This window comes from Ornithodoros turicata, chromosome 4 (assembly GCF_037126465.1).
Source record: "Ornithodoros turicata isolate Travis chromosome 4, ASM3712646v1, whole genome shotgun sequence".
NCBI lineage: Eukaryota > Metazoa > Arthropoda > Arachnida > Ixodida > Argasidae > Ornithodoros > Ornithodoros turicata.
The window spans coordinates 1,302,687-1,323,755 of record NC_088204.1 but is presented as its reverse complement, the minus strand read 5'-3'; the positions used below and the strand labels follow the sequence as shown (position 1 = coordinate 1,323,755).

The 21,069-nt window shown below is 43.6% G+C and overlaps 2 protein-coding genes across 2 annotated transcripts in view; both read left to right on the top strand.

Moving 5' to 3' along the window:
- LOC135390621 (nuclear pore membrane glycoprotein 210-like) overlaps positions 1-6,333 on the top strand; it is a 32,064-nt gene extending 25,731 nt beyond the window's left edge. The window contains exons 39-44 of the mRNA XM_064620392.1: positions 693-827; positions 1,335-1,573; positions 2,283-2,505; positions 3,570-3,692; positions 4,802-4,891; positions 5,259-6,333. Coding sequence (XP_064476462.1) covers positions 693-827; positions 1,335-1,573; positions 2,283-2,505; positions 3,570-3,692; positions 4,802-4,891; positions 5,259-5,389 — 941 coding nt within the window. The 3' untranslated portion in view covers positions 5,390-6,333. The remainder of the gene's footprint in view (positions 1-692; positions 828-1,334; positions 1,574-2,282; positions 2,506-3,569; positions 3,693-4,801; positions 4,892-5,258) is intronic.
- A 342-nt stretch (positions 6,334-6,675) lies between these two features.
- LOC135390623 (uncharacterized) lies at positions 6,676-20,616 on the top strand. The gene is made up of 14 exons (XM_064620395.1): positions 6,676-6,788; positions 7,404-7,590; positions 8,327-8,388; positions 8,453-8,545; positions 9,031-9,243; positions 11,069-11,172; positions 11,706-11,811; positions 11,879-12,095; positions 12,936-13,000; positions 13,667-13,756; positions 14,357-14,596; positions 16,201-16,307; positions 16,571-16,712; positions 17,614-20,616. The coding sequence occupies exons 1-14, from the start codon at positions 6,704-6,706 to the stop codon at positions 17,784-17,786; spliced, it is 1,884 nt and encodes a 627-aa protein (XP_064476465.1). The 5' UTR covers positions 6,676-6,703; the 3' UTR covers positions 17,787-20,616.
- Positions 20,617-21,069: the final 453 nt, after the last annotated feature.

Genomic DNA, 21,069 nt, shown 5'->3' with positions numbered 1-21,069 from the left:
CTCGTCGTAAGGAAGCTTCTTTTGTGCATCTGTATCAGTGCTTTACGTGCAACCATGTATAGCAGATCATTTTGGAACTTGTACTTGCCTGTACATGAATGTTTTGGGATGAATGGGTTTCTCATATGTCCGACACGACGTGACCAAAAAATGGTGTGGCAAGGCCTAGCGAGCCATCTCGGGTGAAAAAGGCCTGCAATCCCAAATGGTTTATGAAACAATTCTCACTTTAAACCACTTACATAGAAAAGAGGTTCATAGTGGCTTCAAATGGAAATTGTTTCATAAACCACTTGTAACTGCAAAAATTTTTCATGTGGGATGACTCATCTTCCATGAAGCTAGTATGCACTGCCATGTGTTAAGCCCTTGTTCAGAGCAGCTCCCTTTAGTTGAAACTCTGCTTTATTCTAAACAAATCTTTGGTCCCCTTCAAGTTCAAATTAAGGGGATTGCACTGTATGATGGACAAATCCAGTGATCATGGAACTTGTAGAGATTGTTTGATGCCGTTCCGTTGGTACATTGTACCTGTGACACCTGTACAATGAAACACAAAGCAGCGATGTAGCATCCATTGCAGCGGTGCATATGCTACCTTACACTTCTGCATGCGAAAATAATTTTATGTTATGCAACAAATAATCACACCTAATCGTTAACTTAATCTAAGTCATGAACTGTGATTGCAGGAAAATTGTGCCGTGACTTTGACTCAGTCGTGGTGACTCCTCCGTTTGAGTGCATAGCGAGTTTTGTGCCACCATTGCCAGACGCTCAGATTCAAGATGTGTTTGTCGCACGTCCCGGATTTGACTTCGAAAAAGGTAAATGCTCTGTGTCCTTATTGTTGCTGCCCATTTTTTTTTTACAAATATTTTGAGTATACTTGTGACATTTGTAGGGCAAAAACTTTTTTGTTCAATGAGGCAGTGCTCAGCGCTCATAAATGATACACGAGCAGAAATCAACGCAGCAGCTTCTCCTCGTTACGTTATCATTATTTTATTATAATTATTGTTCGCATAGCTAATGTCAAGCTCAGTGTTCATATAGCTAAGCTCAGTATCGAATGAATTGTGTAATATAAATATTTGTATTCATTTTTCTGGTGACTGGACCAAATTTTTAGGCCACGTAGCAACACTGTACATTTATTTACGATGCCTTTCTGAGCAGCATGTAGTTATATTTAAGTTTCTGATTTTTTACCGTTTGAAAAATTACTACATACTCTACTTATAATCAATTCAGTCGAAGCCAAAATCTCTCTGTTTGCACAGCTCGTGTAGATGTGGCATTGACCAAAGAAAGAATTTTTGCACACGATGCAGGCACGTACTACTGCGCTCTATCACCCGCTGGTCGTCTGGGATCTCTTCACATGGCCGCTCTACAAGGAGGAGGGGTATCCCTGGGTGTGTTGTCTCCTGGACTGACCACGCCTGCCCCAGTGGCGCTGCCATTGGTTGCTGGATTCCACCTGCACTTGCGGGAAGTGGTGCTTAGCAACGCCCGCCCATTTGCAACCGTTGGCGTGACAGCAACTGCTGCTATGCGTGACTGCCTCAAGGTGTGTGCCTCGCCACATGTTATTATTACGCTAGGTGCGCGAATGTCACACCAGGTTACTACCAGGCTGTTGTGAGCTGCACGCTCGAGTTTGTACGCTACAGTAACACGAACGATAATGAGCAATACATATAATAATTGATAATAATTGGGTGTTTACGTCGCGAGACAACTGAGATCATGAGCGACGCCACAGCGGTCGGTCTGTGGATTGCTTTTGCCCACCTGAGGGTTCTTTAACGTGCAATGAAAGCTCATTACACGGCACCCCGTATTTAACGTCCCTCGCGGAAGACGGCGTGTCTAAGCAACTTGTACCCTGCCACCAAGTTGCTGGCGTCCTCGGCCGGGTTCGAACCCGCGATCTCGGGATCAGAAGGCGAACACGCTACCGACTGAGCCACCGAGGCCGGTAATGAGCAATACAACAGCTACCAAGTGACGCGCAGACCTCTGGATGTTACACTCATCCGGATGAGTGAATGCATTGCTACACGCTAACTGACCACCCAAGCTAGTATGCAGTTGTGTAAAGTCTGCCACTTTGATGGTAAGCGAAACGTGAAACCACTCTCTGTGAGGTATCGTCTTGTCTCCAGAACAGTCGCAGCTTCACTTGATTGTCAGCAAACTCTGAACATTCCTCACCTCTGTCCACCGTGCAAACGTAGCTGACTCTTGCTGCCTCCCTTTTGTGTGATGCCACGCAGACGTATGCTTCTGAACCAGACCTGGTGGAAGTGGTTGGACCCCAGGCAGACCCCAAGTGGGAGCACACGTATACTTTCTCGCTCCGCGTGAGGGACTTCCAGGCCTTCTGGAAGCATGATTTCCACGCTGCACTAATCAACGTCACCTTTGAGTGCCCTGCAACGAGACAGAGTGACGTTGTGGCCGTCAAGATCACCCTGGAGGCCCCACCAGATGGCACAAGTGAGTGTGAGGTAGATGCCGAGCATGTGTGCGTGAATGCTTTATTGTAGCGATACTTAATGTTTAGCATTAAAGTACTGCCGTTACATGAAGTTGTACTACTTGTAGCATCTTCTTAAAGGGCTGCCGTTCCTTACATAATCGCACCAGAGTATCGTTTTCCTACATGTCGTCGCATGGAATCTACAAATGCTTGAACAAACTTCACTGTCAAGTTCCTTGTGTTTGCCACTGCACATTATAAGGAAATGCATGAAACAACAACGCATACAGCTTTCATGTGTTGCCAGCTTAAGGGTTAACCGTAATGTGTGAGCTCAACGCAAATGTTGTTTTTATTCTCCATAGCCAAAGGTCAATATTATTGCGAGAAAAGATAATACACCTTGCAAAACTGACATTGCCCATACATATTTGGAATGCAGAATCAGGCAACATTATATAGGTAGGGCCTGACTTTTTCGGGTTTTACTTTTGGCCAAATTCGGGGGGTAAATATCAGGTGATATTTTTCATTTGAAGATTAGGGTGTATTCGGGTTAAATCCCGTTACGGCATATTCTGTCGTCAGGAATTCGGGTGTATTCGGGTGATTTTTTTTTTGTTTAATAAAAATTTGTCTTAACATGGAACTAATGTTTAGCAATGTTATCAAACTTTATTTTAATGCACGCTTATGAGTGTGCCACGCGACCCGGATGTTTTCGGGTAGATTCGGGTTAAACCGGAATTTTACAGATTTCGTTCGGGGGGTAAATATCGGGCGGATACGGGTTTAACCCTAAAAAGTCAGGCCCTACGCATACAGCTTTCATGTGTTGCCAGCTTAAGGGTTAACCGTAATGTGTGAGCTCAACGCAAATGTCATTTTTATTCTCCATAGCCAGAGGTCAATATTATTGCGAGAAAAGATAATACACCTCGCAAAACTGACATTGCCCATATTTGGAATGCAGAATCAGGCAACATTATATAGGTCGCGTGATAGCCATGTCCATCATGTATATGTAGTCAATGAGCCACATGCGGACATATATATTTTCATAACTCGTTCTCGCGTTTAGTTTCCAGTTGCCCTGCTGGATATGGAGCGGGATGGCACGGTGCCATTCAGTCTGTCTGGTCCCACTACCAGTTTTGGATAATGACCTTTCTTCTGGCTTCTGCCACTGCTTTCGTCATGCTGGGTGAGTCCTGTACAAAGTGTATGATGTCTTATTAGTGTACGACGTATGTGTTTATAACTACAAACACAAATTGCTTGTTGATTTGCGTAAATATTGAGAAGGGGGCATGTGCTGAGGTGCGCCATCAGGTTGCGTTCTTGCTTCGTACAACCATTCTCAGACACTCTTCAAACCATGGCTGTCACTGCTTGTAAGGTTTGTATTTGACTTCACTCACACTTAAATCATAGCTTTTTCTTTCTTTTTTTTTTTTTAATTTCAGTGTATAGGGTAAATATTGGGGAAGTTCAGGAGATGGAAAAATAGGTTTCTTGTTTCCCATAAGTATGTGTTCTTGGTGATCTTTGTTTCATTCTGGTTGTACATGTACTAAAGTAAATGTTGATAGTCTGAGCTTATGTTTGTCCCAATCTCTTATATCTCTGTTTTTGTTTTCATGTTTTATGGTTTATGTCAAACTGTAAAACACAGTAAACTCTGGCAATATTGTGCGAAAGAGCAGATTTTTGGGTGAAAAAAAGAAAAAAATTAGTGAGTTATTTGTTATTACCTTGAGATCATTTGAATTTGAATTTATTTAAACTTCACAATGCTTAATGAGTAATACAATTCATACAGACGGAAGACCCGGAGGGAAAAGTATCCCGGTAGTTAGTATAGTAAAAGTATTCCGGTTTGCTAGTTATTCGGCCAAATAATTACAAAATAGGTAATGAATTGGGTCATTAATTAATTAGTTATCAATTAACTAATTAGCTTATTTTTTAAACAACCAATCAATATCTCGATACACGGGACACACAAAGTACACAGTATCTACCTATACATACTACATATACAGGGATTTGACTTAAGCATCGCAGGGATCACATTTCAAAAAGTGGAAAGACGATGGCGAGAGGCAGTGCTGAGTATGAAGCGTTTAATGTTCACACGTGCTTGTATAAGTGGCTAAGTAAGCTCGTGTTTGGTTCTCGGCTTTTTTGTGTGTGTTTTAGCCAAGGTGGGGGTGATGCAGAGCGGAAGGCAAAAACATGGCTTAAGTTTAAAATGCGAGGCTAAGAATGTAAAATTGTAGTTTTGCCATAATACATAGTTTTCTTTTGCAGGATACAAGCCACTATTAGGAGGAAAAAAGGCATCAATCTCCACACGACCCGATGTGTTTGCTACTTCACCGGGTCAGACACCCCCAGGAAGTGAGTACTGCAGGATTATTCATTTTAACATTGTTCAACACTCTTTTGAAGGTTGCTAGGCATATGCTGGCAGTGGCATACCTGACAGTACGGACCAAAACTAAAGCTGAACAAACGTTTCCTTATACTGCATGGAGACGCACCATGCAAAATATTTCGATTAAATTTGCAACCACATTTTACGGCACTTTATGAGGCAGTTGTGCCTCAAGAACGTAGAAATATTTTCCGCACGAAAAAAGCGACTTCCGCATTATATAGGGTGCTTCTTTCTATACAATACAATTGCCGCAGACTACCAAGACCGAAAGCCCGACTGAGCCAGATTATTTCCTTCCATGTTTCTTATGTCCCGTGTCAACTGCAGCTCTGCCTTGGCATCCCCCTGGTTCGGCGGACCGGTCCAGAGGCAGTCCAACACAGCTGTGGAGCGTGCCGGGTCACTGGAGTCCTCAGTCCAGGGAGAGCCCCCAAAGTGCCTCCTACCTGGGACGGTAGCGTCCCGCGGACATAATAGTGAAATATCATGATGCGCCTTGTTATGAAAAGCCTTAAACTGCCAATGCTAGACGATGATGTTTTTGGTGTCAAACTGGCCATTACTTGTTTGTTTTGTCAAATTGCACGTTGTACAGAAAGTCAGCTTCGGTCCTGACTTGATTTCATAGTATTAGTTTTCTGGATAGCCTGGTGCACCACAAGCAGATGTAAACAACAACGGAACAGCCACAGTCAAAACTGAGCAATTACGTACACCAGTTAATTCTTGAATGCATTTAAAATGTGTTTTTCTGTTCCATCTTATGTACAGTGTCATAATAATGCTGATAATGTGCGTCTGTTCTGGGACATCCTAATCACGTACACTTACGTGTACATTTCATTTGGTTGTGTGTTTTGTTGACACTGCACCTGGTGAAACAGCTACAGATTTCTAATGCTGTACAAGCATAACCCCAGTTATTTTAAGGCGAAAATATGTGTTGAATGTACGAAATGCCCACAAAGGTGCCAATAATATTTTTTGTGATGCTTCTATGTTGAGCAAATTTAGAACTTTCGTTGTATTTTTAATAACACTGTGATATGCCTTTTTAAGTTGTTACAGTATATGATGTGGAATTGATAAAATAATAGAAATGTTTTGGCATAGCTACAGGATGACAGTTTCCTAAACTTTGTGATGCACTTGGCTGTTTGTATATGAATTAAGATGTGCAATGCTCAACAGTTGCATTTTTTCAAATTTGCAATTTGCACATTTTACATTGTGATTGGAATGCCCATTTTACTTGGAACAGGGTGAACAGGGGTTCAAGCAGTATGTGCATTGCTTTTCAAAGTAGGGCCTCTCATTGTAAATAACATGGTTCAAACTTAAGTCACAACAAAATATTTTGTGTAAACGAAACAATAAACCATATTTGTTTGTTGCAAAAACATGCTGGTTTTAATGGTTGTGTGAGTTGCTCTGTTGACTCTGTTATGTATAAAAGTCTGCTTTATATGACACAGGCGTGCTGCTTTCCTTGTGATACAGCCAAGCTAAGAAGTCTCAAGAATTGGCGGTTTGACAAAATAGGGGGAAATCGCATGAAAAGGCAGGCAGTTGCCAGGTTCTCCAAACTTCGTTGCCAAATTGCAGTGTATGTTTGCAGCTCTCGACCTTGAACTAGACAGAGTTAGGACACCTGCGTCCAGGCGAGCGGAATTCCGCCCGAAGAGAGGAGGATGCGTTCAGTCGCGCACGGCTAGACGTTGTATCTCTCCAGTTTCGGTTTGCTTCAGTCCGCCTCCAGGGGGAGAACAAAAATGGCGCCGTCCACGGGTTCGCAGATTGTTTGGCGCTTCCCACAAATATTTACACTGTTATCTGTGATCTTATCATTGCATGTAGGTGAGTACCGTTGTTTACATTGATTGCGGTTGCGATTCTTGCACCAGCTTGCTTGAATTTCTTCTGGCGTGCGGACGTAAGCACTTAGGAATGTCGAGGCGTTGCCCCCAATTTCATGTTTGAGTATTCGGCAGCAGTAACACCGAACTGTACTTTTGATGTGTCGTGATCTCTGCTTGAACAACGGGACCGTGCATGTGGGAGAACAGCACATGCTGCGATGGCAGCGAGACACGGACAGTGATGCACACAATCGAGAAACCGGAGTGCGGTGTCGTTAACTAGTGTATACTGACTAAACATCATTTATGGCGAGAGTGAGTGAGAGACATTGTAGTTTAATTATGATGCTTTCATTGCGACTGTGTTAAGCAGACGAAGTCACAACGCTGACTGCTTTGACCATATCCATATAGTCATGCCTGCACTGTCACATGTATGAAGAAAACCGATCTCACGCGATTATCTGTTTCTGTTGACAGGTTCGGTTTTTGTTAACGCTGTTATCTGATGAGAGAAAAAAAAAAGGGGGGGGGGGGGGGGGGCGTCCGCCGCTGTGCACATTGACGACCAATCAAACACAATATTAATCAGAAGCACTGCAATTGTTTAAAGGTTTTGCACGGTACGGTGAGCGATGCAGAATTCCCGAGACATTGCAAGGCGAATGGTACTCCAAGGAATATGGTGATGACACCAACACTGTAATAGAAGAGACCAGCGTCAACAATCGGGGCACCTGCCTCAGCTTGCTCAACACCGCCAATGACAACTTCACCATTGTCTTCAAGCAGCCCAACAAGTATGCACTTCTACATTGAAAAAAAAAAAGGCTGTCACGTTACATGCTTGGTTGTAACTTTGGAAATGTGTCATCGAAAGTTACAAACCTTTGAGTTTGATGAAGAGTAGTCTCGTTATTTTTCGACATCTACTCTTCAACCCAAAGAAAATACTGAAGTAATACTGAAAATAATAAGCTTTTATTACGCTTGTGCGGTTGAATAAAAAAAGACAGAGCTATCTTGATAACATTTTACGTATTTAGTATTGTGCGCGTATGACACGTTTAAGGGCACCTAAACCCGTCCAGAAATACACATAAATGTTTGGATGGATACTTTGCAGCAGTTGTATTTGGCACAGTTCCGTTTCTGCTGCTATCTGATGCGTTAACATTGTGACTGTGGTGACTCATTGGTAATGACATCATCAATAACAGGTGATAGTCATTGGCATTGGAATGCTGTCAAGAAGGTAGCTTCAATGTATTCTGAAGAGAAAGGAGCTGTGTTGGGTGAGGGTAATGAGCGTGCACATATTGCGATTGTGACATTGTTAAAACATGGCGAGGAAATGCAAAGAAACGAAAACGAGCTATATAAAGATAAATAAAGATTAGATACTAGATCAGAAACTTAGTTTGAAACCTAGAAGAAGATTAGAAACTAGATATATAAAGATTGCCTTGACGCGCACAATTTTCAGAAGGAGATTTGCCACGAAGTTTTAGAGCAACGCTTATGCTTTCATTTCAGACAGTGCTACTACTGTATACGCTTCTTCGTCCGTACATTAAATGTACTGGAGAAGATTGAAAGTAAGTGCTACTTACTTTCCAAAGGAATCGTTGTAATGGGCACTAACACGCTTTGTTTCCTCAGCTGGTTGCGTTAACCTGAACGAGGGTGAGGTCCCAAATCGTGAGACAGTCTGCAGGACATTGGACACGGCCCAAGAGCTCATCACTTTGTTCTGTAAGTTGCTAAGGCGATGAGAGAAGGGTAAAACAGAACCATGGGGAGTAACCATTGCAAATAGAGTTGCAATAGTGGACTATAGTTAAAGTGTTCGCTTAATGTAATTAATTAATCTGTTAAGCTTTTGCGTTTAATTAAATCCCTAGCAAACAGCCCAAGAATTAGGACACAGAGGATGTACATTAAAGGGGCCAAGAAAGAACATTTTAAAGAACATATTTTTAGGGTATTTTCCTAAATTGCCCTATTTTACCCTAAATTTGCGAATTTGGTAGGGGGGTTCATTTTGGCAGTTCACTAAAAAAACACTGAATTTGCTCATCTGCATGGATGCAGTTTTCTGAGGAACGCGGAACGTCATCTTATTGCTTATCAGTATTATCTCAATTTTCTAACCGATAGTGTAACGGCTTGTCCTAGCAGTCCCACGTTGCTCCGAGTGCATCGTTGCAGACGACAAATGAACTATCGACGTATTGCAGCTGTGAACCCAACGTCCAAGAACTGCCGCTCCAGCCTGGAAGGTGTGTGGAAGTTTGCGTACCGCAACAGCTACAAGTTCACGGGCGAATGCAAACACCCGGAGGCTAATATCACCGCGTGCCAACGACCGGGGACGCAGTTCTTCCTCGTGAACCAGCAGTTGACCATCAACTACCGCAAGTGCGAGGGCATGGAAGAGACAGAGGACGGAGGTGAGATAGCCTCTACTTACTCATTTTTATTGTGTTTCTCCTCCAGCAAGCTGCAAATCCCAGTAGTACTTATTTCGAAGTACCGTAATTTCACGCGTATAAGCCACACCGCAGATAAGCCGCAGGTCCCATTTCTAGGAACGTTTTGAAAATTTTCGGGCAGATAAGCCGCACTCGCAGATAAGCCGCGGGCAATACGACGCGACTGATTCGTGCGACAGAGGAGACCGTAGAGAAGGCCATAAACCCCGTGGTCCATACTCCGGGGTCGGCGTGGTCTAGAACAAAGGAGGTCAGTTGTAGTGTCCTACCAAGATTGGATTGTGCCCTTGCTGCCCGTTTTTCATGGATTGATATGCCAGTGGCCTTCCAGAAGACAGGAACCACTGTCACCGTCCCTGTTACATCAGATAAGCCGCACAGTGAATAAGCCGCACGGTGAATAAGCCGCACTGGTGGATAAGCCGCAGAGCGCCTGTGAGAAAAAACAATCGCGCATAAGCCGTGGCTAATACGCGTGAAATTACGGTACTCTCAAGCAGGGAAAGGTAACAGAATCCTTTTTCTACCGTCGTTAGTGGCCCATTTTTGTTTCAGTTTCCAAATTGTTTTTTTTTGTTTCTGTTGCGATTTTCGGTACCGCCCCACCCGTTTCTTGTTTTTCTCCTTATTTTTTTTTTAGTAAGCTTTGAGACCGTGACAAAACTTGACACCTCTACATGTATATTCTGAAATCTATTTTGAGGACTTTAGGGATGTGTGTGGACACCCCAGGTCCAGCAGTTTTCCGGTAAATATCGGGTCAAACCCTGTTTTTGCTAATCCGGAAGAGGGGAGGGGGGTAAATCGTAATCAGGCATAATCGGGTATAACCTGCGGGTGTCTCCGCTGTAAACATTTGAGGAGAGCAGTCCTGCACTCGGGGCGAAGCCCGTCCGCTGTACCCGCCGGGAGAACACATCAACGACAATGTGTGAAAACAAGAAACAAGTTTATTTACCCAGTTCAGTAGCAACAGCAGCAACGCTCCCACTACAACAATACAATAGGTACAGCTCCTGCCCATGCCCAATGCCACACTTCCCACAGCTTTCGTCCTTTTCTATCTTTCTGTATCAGACGCTCCCCCTCTTTTCCGTAACGTAACTTCCATTACACCGGTTGGTGCCCCAACGCCATCTATTGGTAGGGGATGTTACTACTATCGTCCCCACCACGACCTACTAGATTATAACGACCGTGTCATAATCGGCAAACCCTATGAGGAGCCCGTCCGCACAATCCGCTAGGGGCGCTACTCATCGGCACGCGAGCTCTGAATCACGATTGGACGATGGAAATTTGAATTCTGAACGCGCAGAAGCGTATGTACGACTGCAGTAGCAGACGACAGCAATAGCTCCTACGAAAACGCGTAGAATGATGGTGACAATCAACCTCAGAATGAAGCATCTCCCGTGGAATATCCACCGCTTGTACAGAAATACTAAGGTAATCTCAAGTACAAAGTATTGTAGAAGTTGAGGAAGCAATAAATGGGACGATGAGTAGCGCCACCGCTAGCTTCCAAATGCGGTGCTGGGAAGGGGTGCCTATGACATGGTCGTTATAATCTAGTAGGTCGTGGTCCCCGCAAACCCTAAAAAGTAAGAATGGGTAATGATGACATACTGCTGTGTTGCTTCACTTTCGAATGTTGCTTTACGGATCCATCGGGATACATTGACGGTACCTCATCCGTGACACTACTGCTAGGGAACTTGAGTTGCATCGATTTGTTGCACAGTGGACATGATTCCGTGCAATTGTACTGTCTCATTTGCAGAAGTGCAATTCAAGTGCCTCGGAGATTGGTACATCGGGAAGAACCATTACTTTGCCGTCATGAATGCCAGGGAGAGCAGAATTGACGAGAAGTACAGGTGCTTTGTAAGTACCTCCTACGTACTCCTTTTCTGAGAACAAGTGGCATAACGGTCTAGTCTTTAAAGAACACTATCGGGAAAATTGCATAGAAAGTTGAAAAGAATGGCAGGCCCAAAGGAAGGGATAATAGCGTTTGCAGTCTCAAAATAGGAAATTTGCAGAAGGCAATCACAAAAGATGGGCTTCATCGCAAGTCCTTATTATGGATCGTAGTAAGTAATTATTGATAGCTAGTAATTATTAGTATGCATTGATAGCTAGCTAGCAGTCATTGGTAATCACCTGTGTACTTTGTAACTACATAATGTGCATATGCTTATAGATTAGTTAAGGGTAGTTAATAGTTACAATACTTAAGAAGCACATATTGGACAGGCATAGCATGCGTTTAGGCTTCACACGTGGATATTTCTGTACTTGGTGTGTAGGGCATCATTCATTTCATTCATTCGGGGCTTCATTTGGTTATCATTGGTCGCTTATAAGGTCTCGTGGTTTATTTAATCTTCACATCCACCACAATGTCTCCATTGCAGCTGGCCAACAGGGACGACGATTTGTTCATAGGCGTTTCTATTACACCCGAGTGCTCCATATTAAAGACTCCCCAGGAGTCACCCGAACGATATCGCTTAGAACAAGGTGAGTCACCTGGCTATACCGTACCACTAAGATCACTCCAAGTGCAACGTGTCTTTGCTTGAAACAGTGAAAACGGAAGTGGTACTTCCACGCTGCCAGTTCCCCGACAACTTCACGGGTACCTGGCTCAATACAGCCAATTTTGATTCGGAGGTCATCATCAACAAGACCCACATCGTTGAGCGCTGGAAGCCAGACACGGGGCGATTCAAGGAACAGATCTACGTCTGCATCGAGAGGCGGCAGAACAGGGTGCTCATGGCACGGCATGGTATTCACGGATGGTGCGTTGTTATGGTACATCACGACCGCGATAACTCAGTTATGTCGCACACGTGCTAAGCACGGATCGGAACCGGAACTGAACCCGAACTGGAAAAAAAACGTTATTTTCTGACCCGAACTGAATCCGAACAATTTTTTTGCTTGTCCTGAGCCGAACCGGAAATGAACCCAAAAAATTTGTACGGTTACCGGTTCGGGAATCGGTTCAGAGGTGAAATAATTGTACTACTGACTGAAACGGTTATCTCACACCTTTCTCTTACAACCGTGTACGGTGAGCGTAAGCTCGCTTTCATGTAGCAAAATTACTGCCCATGAACCAGTTAAACCGGGACCGAAAAAAGTAACTGTTCCAATCCCTGTAAATGTCCAGACCGATTTTTGTTTGTTTGTGTGTGTGCAAGAGTGGGGGGTGTTCTCCCAGAGCCGAACCCGAACTGAACCGATATACCTGAACCAGTTCAAGCTGATAATTTCGGTTCAGCAAAGCTAAACCCGAACTGAACCAATATGCCTGATCCCGAACTCGAACCGGACCGAAAAAAGTACCGGTTCCGATCCCTGGTGCTAAGATACATGGCTCATTACGAGCAAATCAGTCTTGTGCCTCTTGTATATGGTTTTGTGGCACTAATTTTCGCAATTACCTTGCAAGGATGTATTACTGACTCCAAGTTATTCAAAAAGTAAAAGATGACCAATATCCGAGTTATTGTTGATTTTGTTGTATTATATCTGTATGTTACGTTGCTATTTATTAGCTCGCTGATCGTAGGTCCACTGTTGAGTGAGCATCTATCATGATGCACATTGATGTGATGTTCACGTCTTGCTTGCAGTCAACGGGATTATGTCTGCTTCGATTTTGTGCCACGACACCAGAGTGTGATCCGTTACCGAAAAGGTTGGTGTTCCGTTACAGTTATTGTCCCATATGTTGTTTCATTTGTGATAGCGTTAATGTGGGGTTAAAGCGCCACTACGGACTAAATCTCGTGCCTTTAGAATCCTACCAAAGTTATGTTACCGAAATCTTCTTGCCTCACTTTACATTCCTGCAAAATATTTTGGCTCTACGTGACACGAAAGCTAGAGAATATTAATTTTTATGTTTGAGAACTGCGACGTCATGTTCGTCTCCGGCAGAGCGCCCGGAGCTCATCTGGCAACGTCGTTGCCCTTCGCGTCTTCCGGGGGGGCGCGCTTTTTTGCGCTTCGTTAGCGGAGCCCCACGTGACACATCATCTGACCTCTCGGACTTCGCCGCCATCGTTGCTAGGAGACGAGTGCCCTCGCCATAACATGACATCATTTCAATTTGTGGGCTTATGGTTACGTCATCGAAACTTGTGGAGGCTCAGCAGAGAGCCGCGTCAGAGCCAGCCCGCCAGGGAATATTTTTCATTAATTAATTAACATAATTTAATTAATTGATTAACATAGTTAATTGATTATATTAGTTATTAATTAATTAGATGTGCTTAATTGATTTTGAAAAACATAGATCCAGACAACACGAGGGTCTGTGTGCACCTCACCTTGTTGATTTTGAAAACTTTGAACCTCGCAGGCAAAGAGATGATTGTCGGAGAATTTTCAACCGTATGTTCCTGGACAATGTTTCCTGGCAAGGAGCGGTGGCGCTATGACATTCTTATATGTAAGTAATAGTTGCACATTTTATATTCTCTGTGGCTTTAATCTGCTAACGATACTGCAGGTAATTTGAGAGTGTACGTAATTGTGATGTTGCTGCTCAGCATGCAACATTATAGCTCTTCACAAACAGTGAACACGGATTAATGCTCTGTAGCTGGTCAATTCCATCGATGCATCTTGAAACATCCGTGGGACATCCATGAGACATCTATTGCGGTTCCCTCGCATTTTGGAATTGCTCACCATAACGTACCCTAAACAGCCTGTGTAGAAAGCGTGTTCATGAGCATTAAATATGCAACAGAATCCTCGTTATACCTAGGGCCCGACCTTTTTGGGTTATATCCAATAACGCCCGACATTTACCATCAGTTCACACGTTTTTTTCTGATACCCCCCCCCCAAAACGGGGTTGAACCCGTTATTTCCCCGAAAACCACTGGACCAGAGGCACCCGAAATCATGACAACTAACAAGAACTTTGCAAACTGGAAACTGAAATGCGAATTCGTCATTAGTCTGGAACACGTTGTCGTAGATACAGTATGCCATCTGCAACTTTTACGTTGTTTCAAACTACGGCCAAATTCTTTCTTTACAGCGCAAGACCCAGTAACAATCAAGTGCCCTGTGGCCGGCAAGTTCCGTTTTGAACAGCGTGGAGACATTCCTTTTGAGACTCGAATTCGTGGGGGCGTGACCCAAATTCCACGCCCCAATGTCTACTGTAAGGAAAACATCTCCGATTTCTCAGTCTGCGACCCTGATCAACGTATAATCAGCATCGATGCAGACTACTGCATCTCGGTTGATTATTTCGGACGCCCCATCGACATTTATAGTAAGTCGTTTTTAACGTAGTCTTCGCTAGGTCAAATGTCCGTTTCGTGTCCTTATATGTGGGGGCGATGCACTGTACAATACTGTACAAGAACCTTTAAATTCACAAACATGACACAACAGAGATAGATAGGGGATTGTCAAATGGGGCAAGTATGAGAAATTTTGATTGGCTGCTTAATTGAACTATGATGCTAGTTAAACTATCGATATAGCCCAAACTGCAGTGGTCTGATACTACCAGGAGTAATTTCTAATACAGTTGCTAACCAATACTTCAAATTCGCAAGTGCCATAGAATCGTTCCAAATTATTTAGCAGTCCAAACTTCTAGTGAGCGGCAAAACTCCCCAGTTTGTGTCTCTTCCATAGTTGCTTGAAAAACTGTGTATCTACATGGGCATGGGAGCAACGTCCACTAGTGTAGTGTTGTCGCTGTGCAGACTTACAAACGTGTTGACAGCTGGAAGGATCCCTCCTGTTGGCAGGGCAACAATATCACTGCCTCCGTCCTCCTGATAAACCAAGAAATGGACAAATGATTTTATCACCTACGTATCAATTCAGCGTATAGCTGTCAATATTAAAGCTCCATTGGAGGGGATTGTTGTCGCGGAGGTACATATTTTAAAGGGACTATGAAACGATTTTTTTCTTCGTTTCATTCGAAAGAAGACATCTTTCTGAGTCTAGAACCGAAATTTTACTTTCGTCGCGCGAGCGGATTTCTCGGGAGCGAATTTAAACAGAGCGGCGAAGGGAGGACAGCTGGCGCCGCGCCGTGATGAGCTGCCGAGCGGAGACACAACGGGTAACTTGACGCGACCACGGCCGGCTCAGCAACACGTCATCGTGACGTGTTGCCGAGCCGAGGAATCGCGCCAGGAGCATGCGCCGCAGGATCCCGTGTATGCGTTCATCGTGGCGGCAGCCACAGCGCGAGCTCGCGGCATTACTTGCCATTGTGCAACACCGGTGACGTAACGGGGAACCGAAGAGCGGTCCGTACAGTTACACCATCGGCAGGGAAATATGCGCGGGAGAGGAGGAACGCAGAAGAGACATTTCCAGCGCGTGCTCCTCGCAGAGTGGAGCGATTTCGTCCGGAAAAATTTGTGGCATATTAGTTTCTCTGCGGGAAGAACGATTTCCATCGAAAAAAAAGTATGGGGGTTCGGGAAATTTCATAGTCCCTTTAACTAAAGCTGACTGTCAGCAGTGCCGCCATTGACATCTGTGTTGGCACTCTTTTCTGCTATGTCTTCCATAGTAAAAAAAAAAACCATCACGATGGAAGCTCTTCTATAGTTGTGAAATGCGACCAGCAGTTGCGTAGCTATGGGAGGTGCTATGGAGGGTGAGATCACCGCAGAACTTCTTCCGCAGTGGATGTTCTGCTCACGCTCTTTCTGACACCATTGGTGATGATGTTGGTGCCCACTGCTGAGGTTACAAACGTCAGCTTTGCGGTAGTCAATTACAGATGCCTTATACTCACCGTTTGCACCACAGTGACATCCTCCCGAAATTTTATTGCCCATATTTAGGAACAAACAGGTTGAATCAGCGGGCTGGCTAACAAACGTTCTGCCATCCTTCTTCCAGGTGAACCAGACTATCAGATGAAATGCATAGCATTCTGGAAAGAGAACTTACGCTCTTATCTTATCACCTACGATGAACTGGATGCTTACAGCAAATTCCGCTGCTGGGTGAGTAGAAACCCTGCGTGTAATGCTTCTGCACACTAGGAGGAGCTCGGTGTCTAGGGTTAGGTGTGAGTTAGGCACAGCGCTCTGAGTAGTCAAACAATATCTAAGGGCACTACATTCTTGGTGTTGCATTAAATTCTCTGCATGTTCGATATCTGTGAATGGTCTCCATTTAGTAGCGCACCGTTTACTACTCCCGTGGCAACGCTATTGCAGCGCTCAATCTGGTGAACCAATTTTTTTTTTTTTTTTTGTCAACGCAGGTGTACCAAAGGGCCGATTTAAACCGTGTCCTGATGTCTCAGTCTGTGGGTGCTTTCTGTCACGTCAGACAGGACGTAGACAGTTACAACTTCTCTGAAGGAGCACAAGTTGCTTTGGACATGGTAGAATACGAACGTGAACGTGAGTACATAATCCTTATATTTTATCCTTATGCAGATTTGTTTTCTAAAAACAATGAGAGCAGCATAAACGTTGTTTATGCAGTTGAGCGAAGAGAGTATGTAACCACAAGGATTCATGATGGGGCAACACGGCAGAGACACTCACGTCTCCGTCGCGTTGCCTCATCGTGTTTCAGCGTACCAACCAACATGCTCTACACATTCTCGCACTTCTGTGACTACAAGATGACTAATTATCTCTAATTCAAAGAACTTTTAATTAGGGGATTTTGGTCAAAATCCTCGTTGAAATCTTTTTAAATCCTAAAATGTGCACGTGCATTGAAATATCCATCACAGAATTTTGAAACGCAAATGAGCCAAAATCATGCGATCAGGAACGCTCGATCATTCCATGTGCTTTGGAGCGATGGAGATTGTTGGAGTAGGTGCTCATCTACTGATCAGGTCGCTTTGTGGGCCAGATAAGCTTCCGTCGGTGAAGGTCAACGTGTCTCTGAGGGGTGAGGTTTTGGTTTTGGCTCATTTGCACAACGAAATTGGGCTATGCATATTTCACGGCACGCGTTTGTTTCAGGATTTTTACAACATGGAATGGCTTTCGACGAGGCCCATCTTCCATGATGCTATCTCACTTTTGTTCAAAATTCCCTAATTAAAGAGTTACTCAATGAATTTTAGATAATCGGTCATCTTGTAGTTACACAATCTCTTCGAGGAGATGTCTGCCTGTCCGTATGACTCAGCTGCACAAACGACATCTACACTGCTCTCGTAGCTTTTTCATTCAAAATCTGTAAAGGATAAAAACAAAGCACCCCGTATATATTCCTGCCGTATTGTCTTATCTCCTTTTGGCGCGAATTAGGTGAGCAGATAGTCACGTAAACCTTTTACAGACGACGACTGTCCCATGTACTTCGATGACGGCTCCAATCCGTGGAGCTTCACTGCAGAGCAGGCAGCCATACTTACATCTGGGTCTATTGTCGTCACGGTAACGCAGTACATGCCCCTCATTCTGTGCCTTATGGTTGCTGTTTTTAACTGCGTTCTTTGTTCACGTTCATGATTTTTTAAGGCAGTTCATACTGTCGAAAGAGAGGAGGATATTCATCTGGGTAATCACTAGGGTTCCGTGTTTTTGGCATTTATTCGTGGGGAGGTTCGGCGGGTGTTTTTTGGCATTTTTAAGCTTTGTTAAATGTTGACATTTTTGCAATTTAAATTTTAAATTTTTGGCAATTCAATTTAAAAATTTTTCATTTTTATAATTTCAATTTTAATTTTTTTGTAATTTTAATTAAAAATTTTTGTAATTTAATTTTGTGCCAAAAAAAGATGCAGAAAAATTGGCAGCTATAATCATCAGGGAGAAGGACTATGGAAAAAGAGCAGCTTTGGGAACCCAAAGAATTTCCTTGCCTTTGTTCGGCGGTTCCACGTGTTCTTTAAGCCTCTTGACCCACTGATCAAAGTGGTGGAGGAAAGTTTTTCCCTGAACTTGAGGCTAGCAGCTACGCGGGGCGGTATTCATCGCGTTCCACCTGGAAACGAGGAGAAGGAAAAACGAAAATGTGATGCCCCGGAAGAACGAAAGTGCAATCGGGTACCTACAGAATTCTGAGTTTTTTGGAACATGCCCCATTACCCCAAAAAAATATTCGGGGGGTGTTTTTTGGCAAATGCAGAAAACACGGAACCCTAGTGATCACCCACAAAAGTGTGCTTCTTCAATGAAGGAGTGCACGAAGCATGATCTTTTTATACACATCTCAGAAATTGGCATGTTTGTTGCAGGTTTTTCTTTTTTTGTTACTTGTGAACTTTTTTCATAAGATCTGAGGCATTTTTAGTGAGACCACAATCATGTCAGTCACAGTGAGTCACTTTACCAAACATTTGTAGTCACAACATTGTCTCAACACATACTACAGAAGTATGTAGTTTAATTTTGAGAACAAACACATATGCCTCCAAATTTCACAGAGCAGTCTTATATCGCCATTAGTATGTCTTTTTTTTTTTTTTTTTTTATGGCTGAACTCAAAGTCCTGCTGTTATTTCATGATACATAGTATATAAAGTTACAATCAAACTCATTGCACGCAGTCACATAGAGATAAAAAGCTAGGTTACAAGGCGTCAACACACAATTTTGACAAGTTCACTGCACTCTTATGAGTGTTATGGGTTACCGACATTCCACCAACGTTCCACATTTTAATAGTTCACTCAAAGCTCAAATGTTTCATCTAAATATTTCACACAGGTGTGCCTTTTCATCTGGGAGTGTGTGTGTGTGTGTGTGTTGCAGCAGCCGTAGAAAAATGGCTGTCTTCGTCACAAATATCTTGCAGACGACAAAACATAATCTTAGCATTTAATCAAACATGCAAATGTTGTTGTCTTTTTTTCTTCTTCTTCTTTCTTTCTCTACGGTTTAGAATGAGAAAACCAATTTTTTGTATCGGGGAATCAAGTGGTACAAGTTGGGATAATGTACTCTTCCTACGTTACTGTGCATCATATTTTGCTCATACTGCGCCGCTCATTAATCGAGCTGTTCCCTAACTGCCATATTTATTGCACACTTAACACGCAAGTAACGTACCTCCAACGTGCCCCCAAATGTTGGTACCTTTCTCCCGCATATATCACGCACCCTGGCATGGCCACCATGTACTGCACAGTGTGCAGGTTTTAGTCTCATAGTTAGTGCACCCACTCTGGCCAGAAAGATGCGTTAATTACGTGGGTAAATATGGCAGCTTAAAGGGGTTGCGACACGTCATCCCAGGTTGTCCAAGATAAACATAAATGAACCTGCATTCTAAGTTTTACAGCGAAGAGTGTAGTGGAAGCGTAGAAAATTGTCACCTCCAGTACCAAAACTCACCCAGCTCTGACATCACAACATGCGTCACTGCCACTGAGGCCGCGAGAGGCAGGTAACGTGCTTACGGCTACCAATGGAAGTGGCCGCAGCTCTGAGGTCTCTGACGTCTGCGCTTTACACAGGCACGTGTTCTAGGGCTTGAATCTCACCAAGTACAACACGTAGTAATAATTCTTTTTTCCTCAGTACTCTGGAGTGTAGTACAATTAGACCCTGAAGTTTTAGGGTTAAACCCGATTTCCCCCCGAATTTGCACCCCGAATCGAGGTTCACCGGTTTAGGGTTAAACCCGATTTCTACCCGCAAAACTGCACCTAAGCTAGGCACCTCACGGCGAGGACATACTAATTTTTCACAAAAATACACGGTTGATCTCAACGTCTGATACTCTGGATAGGCTGTACAACGAACGTTTGTTCGACAATAGAGCCCGATTTATCCCCAAATTCAGTCTGATGGTAATTTTTCCGCACGAATTTGCACGAATTTTCGACATCAAGTGATTGACCCGAATTTTACCCCCCGAATTTGGAAAAAAATAAAACCCGAAAACTTCAGGGTCTAAGTACAATGCATGCATGCTGTAATGAACCACATCCATCAAAGTGTCACAACCATTTAAGTCCTCTTATTACCTTTGTTTCATCAGGTGTCATTATATTGTAGCCTTATATTGTGTAGGGGGTGGCACCACAACTTGTCATGCAAGCAATGATGTTTTGTGTCAGGAACCTTTGAAGTGAATCTCTGCCCTTGAATTAAACATGCCCGTGCCCCATTTAGGTACGCACACACACACACACACATCATCATCATCATCACCATCGTGTTTGTTCCATTTATTGCAGTAGCTGTACTGCATATGTTGTTTTATATGCTTATACATTTTGTAGTGCACATTGTAGTGACAGGTATTCAAATGCCCCCATTTTGTATTCAGGAAATGTTTTACATGCCTTAAGGGTGAAGTGGTGCTACTGAATAAAGTGTACAACACTTTGGGCTTCTTGTTGTCTGTTCTTGCATTTTGTTCCAAGCTGACACATTGGAGGCGAGAAGAAACGTCAGTGTTATGTACTAGCACAGACAAAAGTGTATGAAACACACGACCAGTGTACCTTCTCTGCGGGGTGATACCCTATAGCAGGCGTAATCGGGCACGTTCACTTGTTCAAACAGGTGTGCTGCTGGCGACTTCTCGAAAACAAACCCAAAGAAGCGTCTGAGCATCTCAGGCGAATGCAGTGCCACCTAACCGAATGGCACACTGAAAGAATTGCTAAAAAGCAAGAGAGGCCAGGGACTGAAACCAGAACTGAACCGAAAACTGCTTGGAGCCCAAATTTTTTTCAAGAACCGGAACGGAACCGCAATCCTCCATGTGCAATTAACCAAAACTGTAACCTGAACCGAAAAATGTGATTTCGGTTACCGGTTCGTACGAATCGATTTAAGC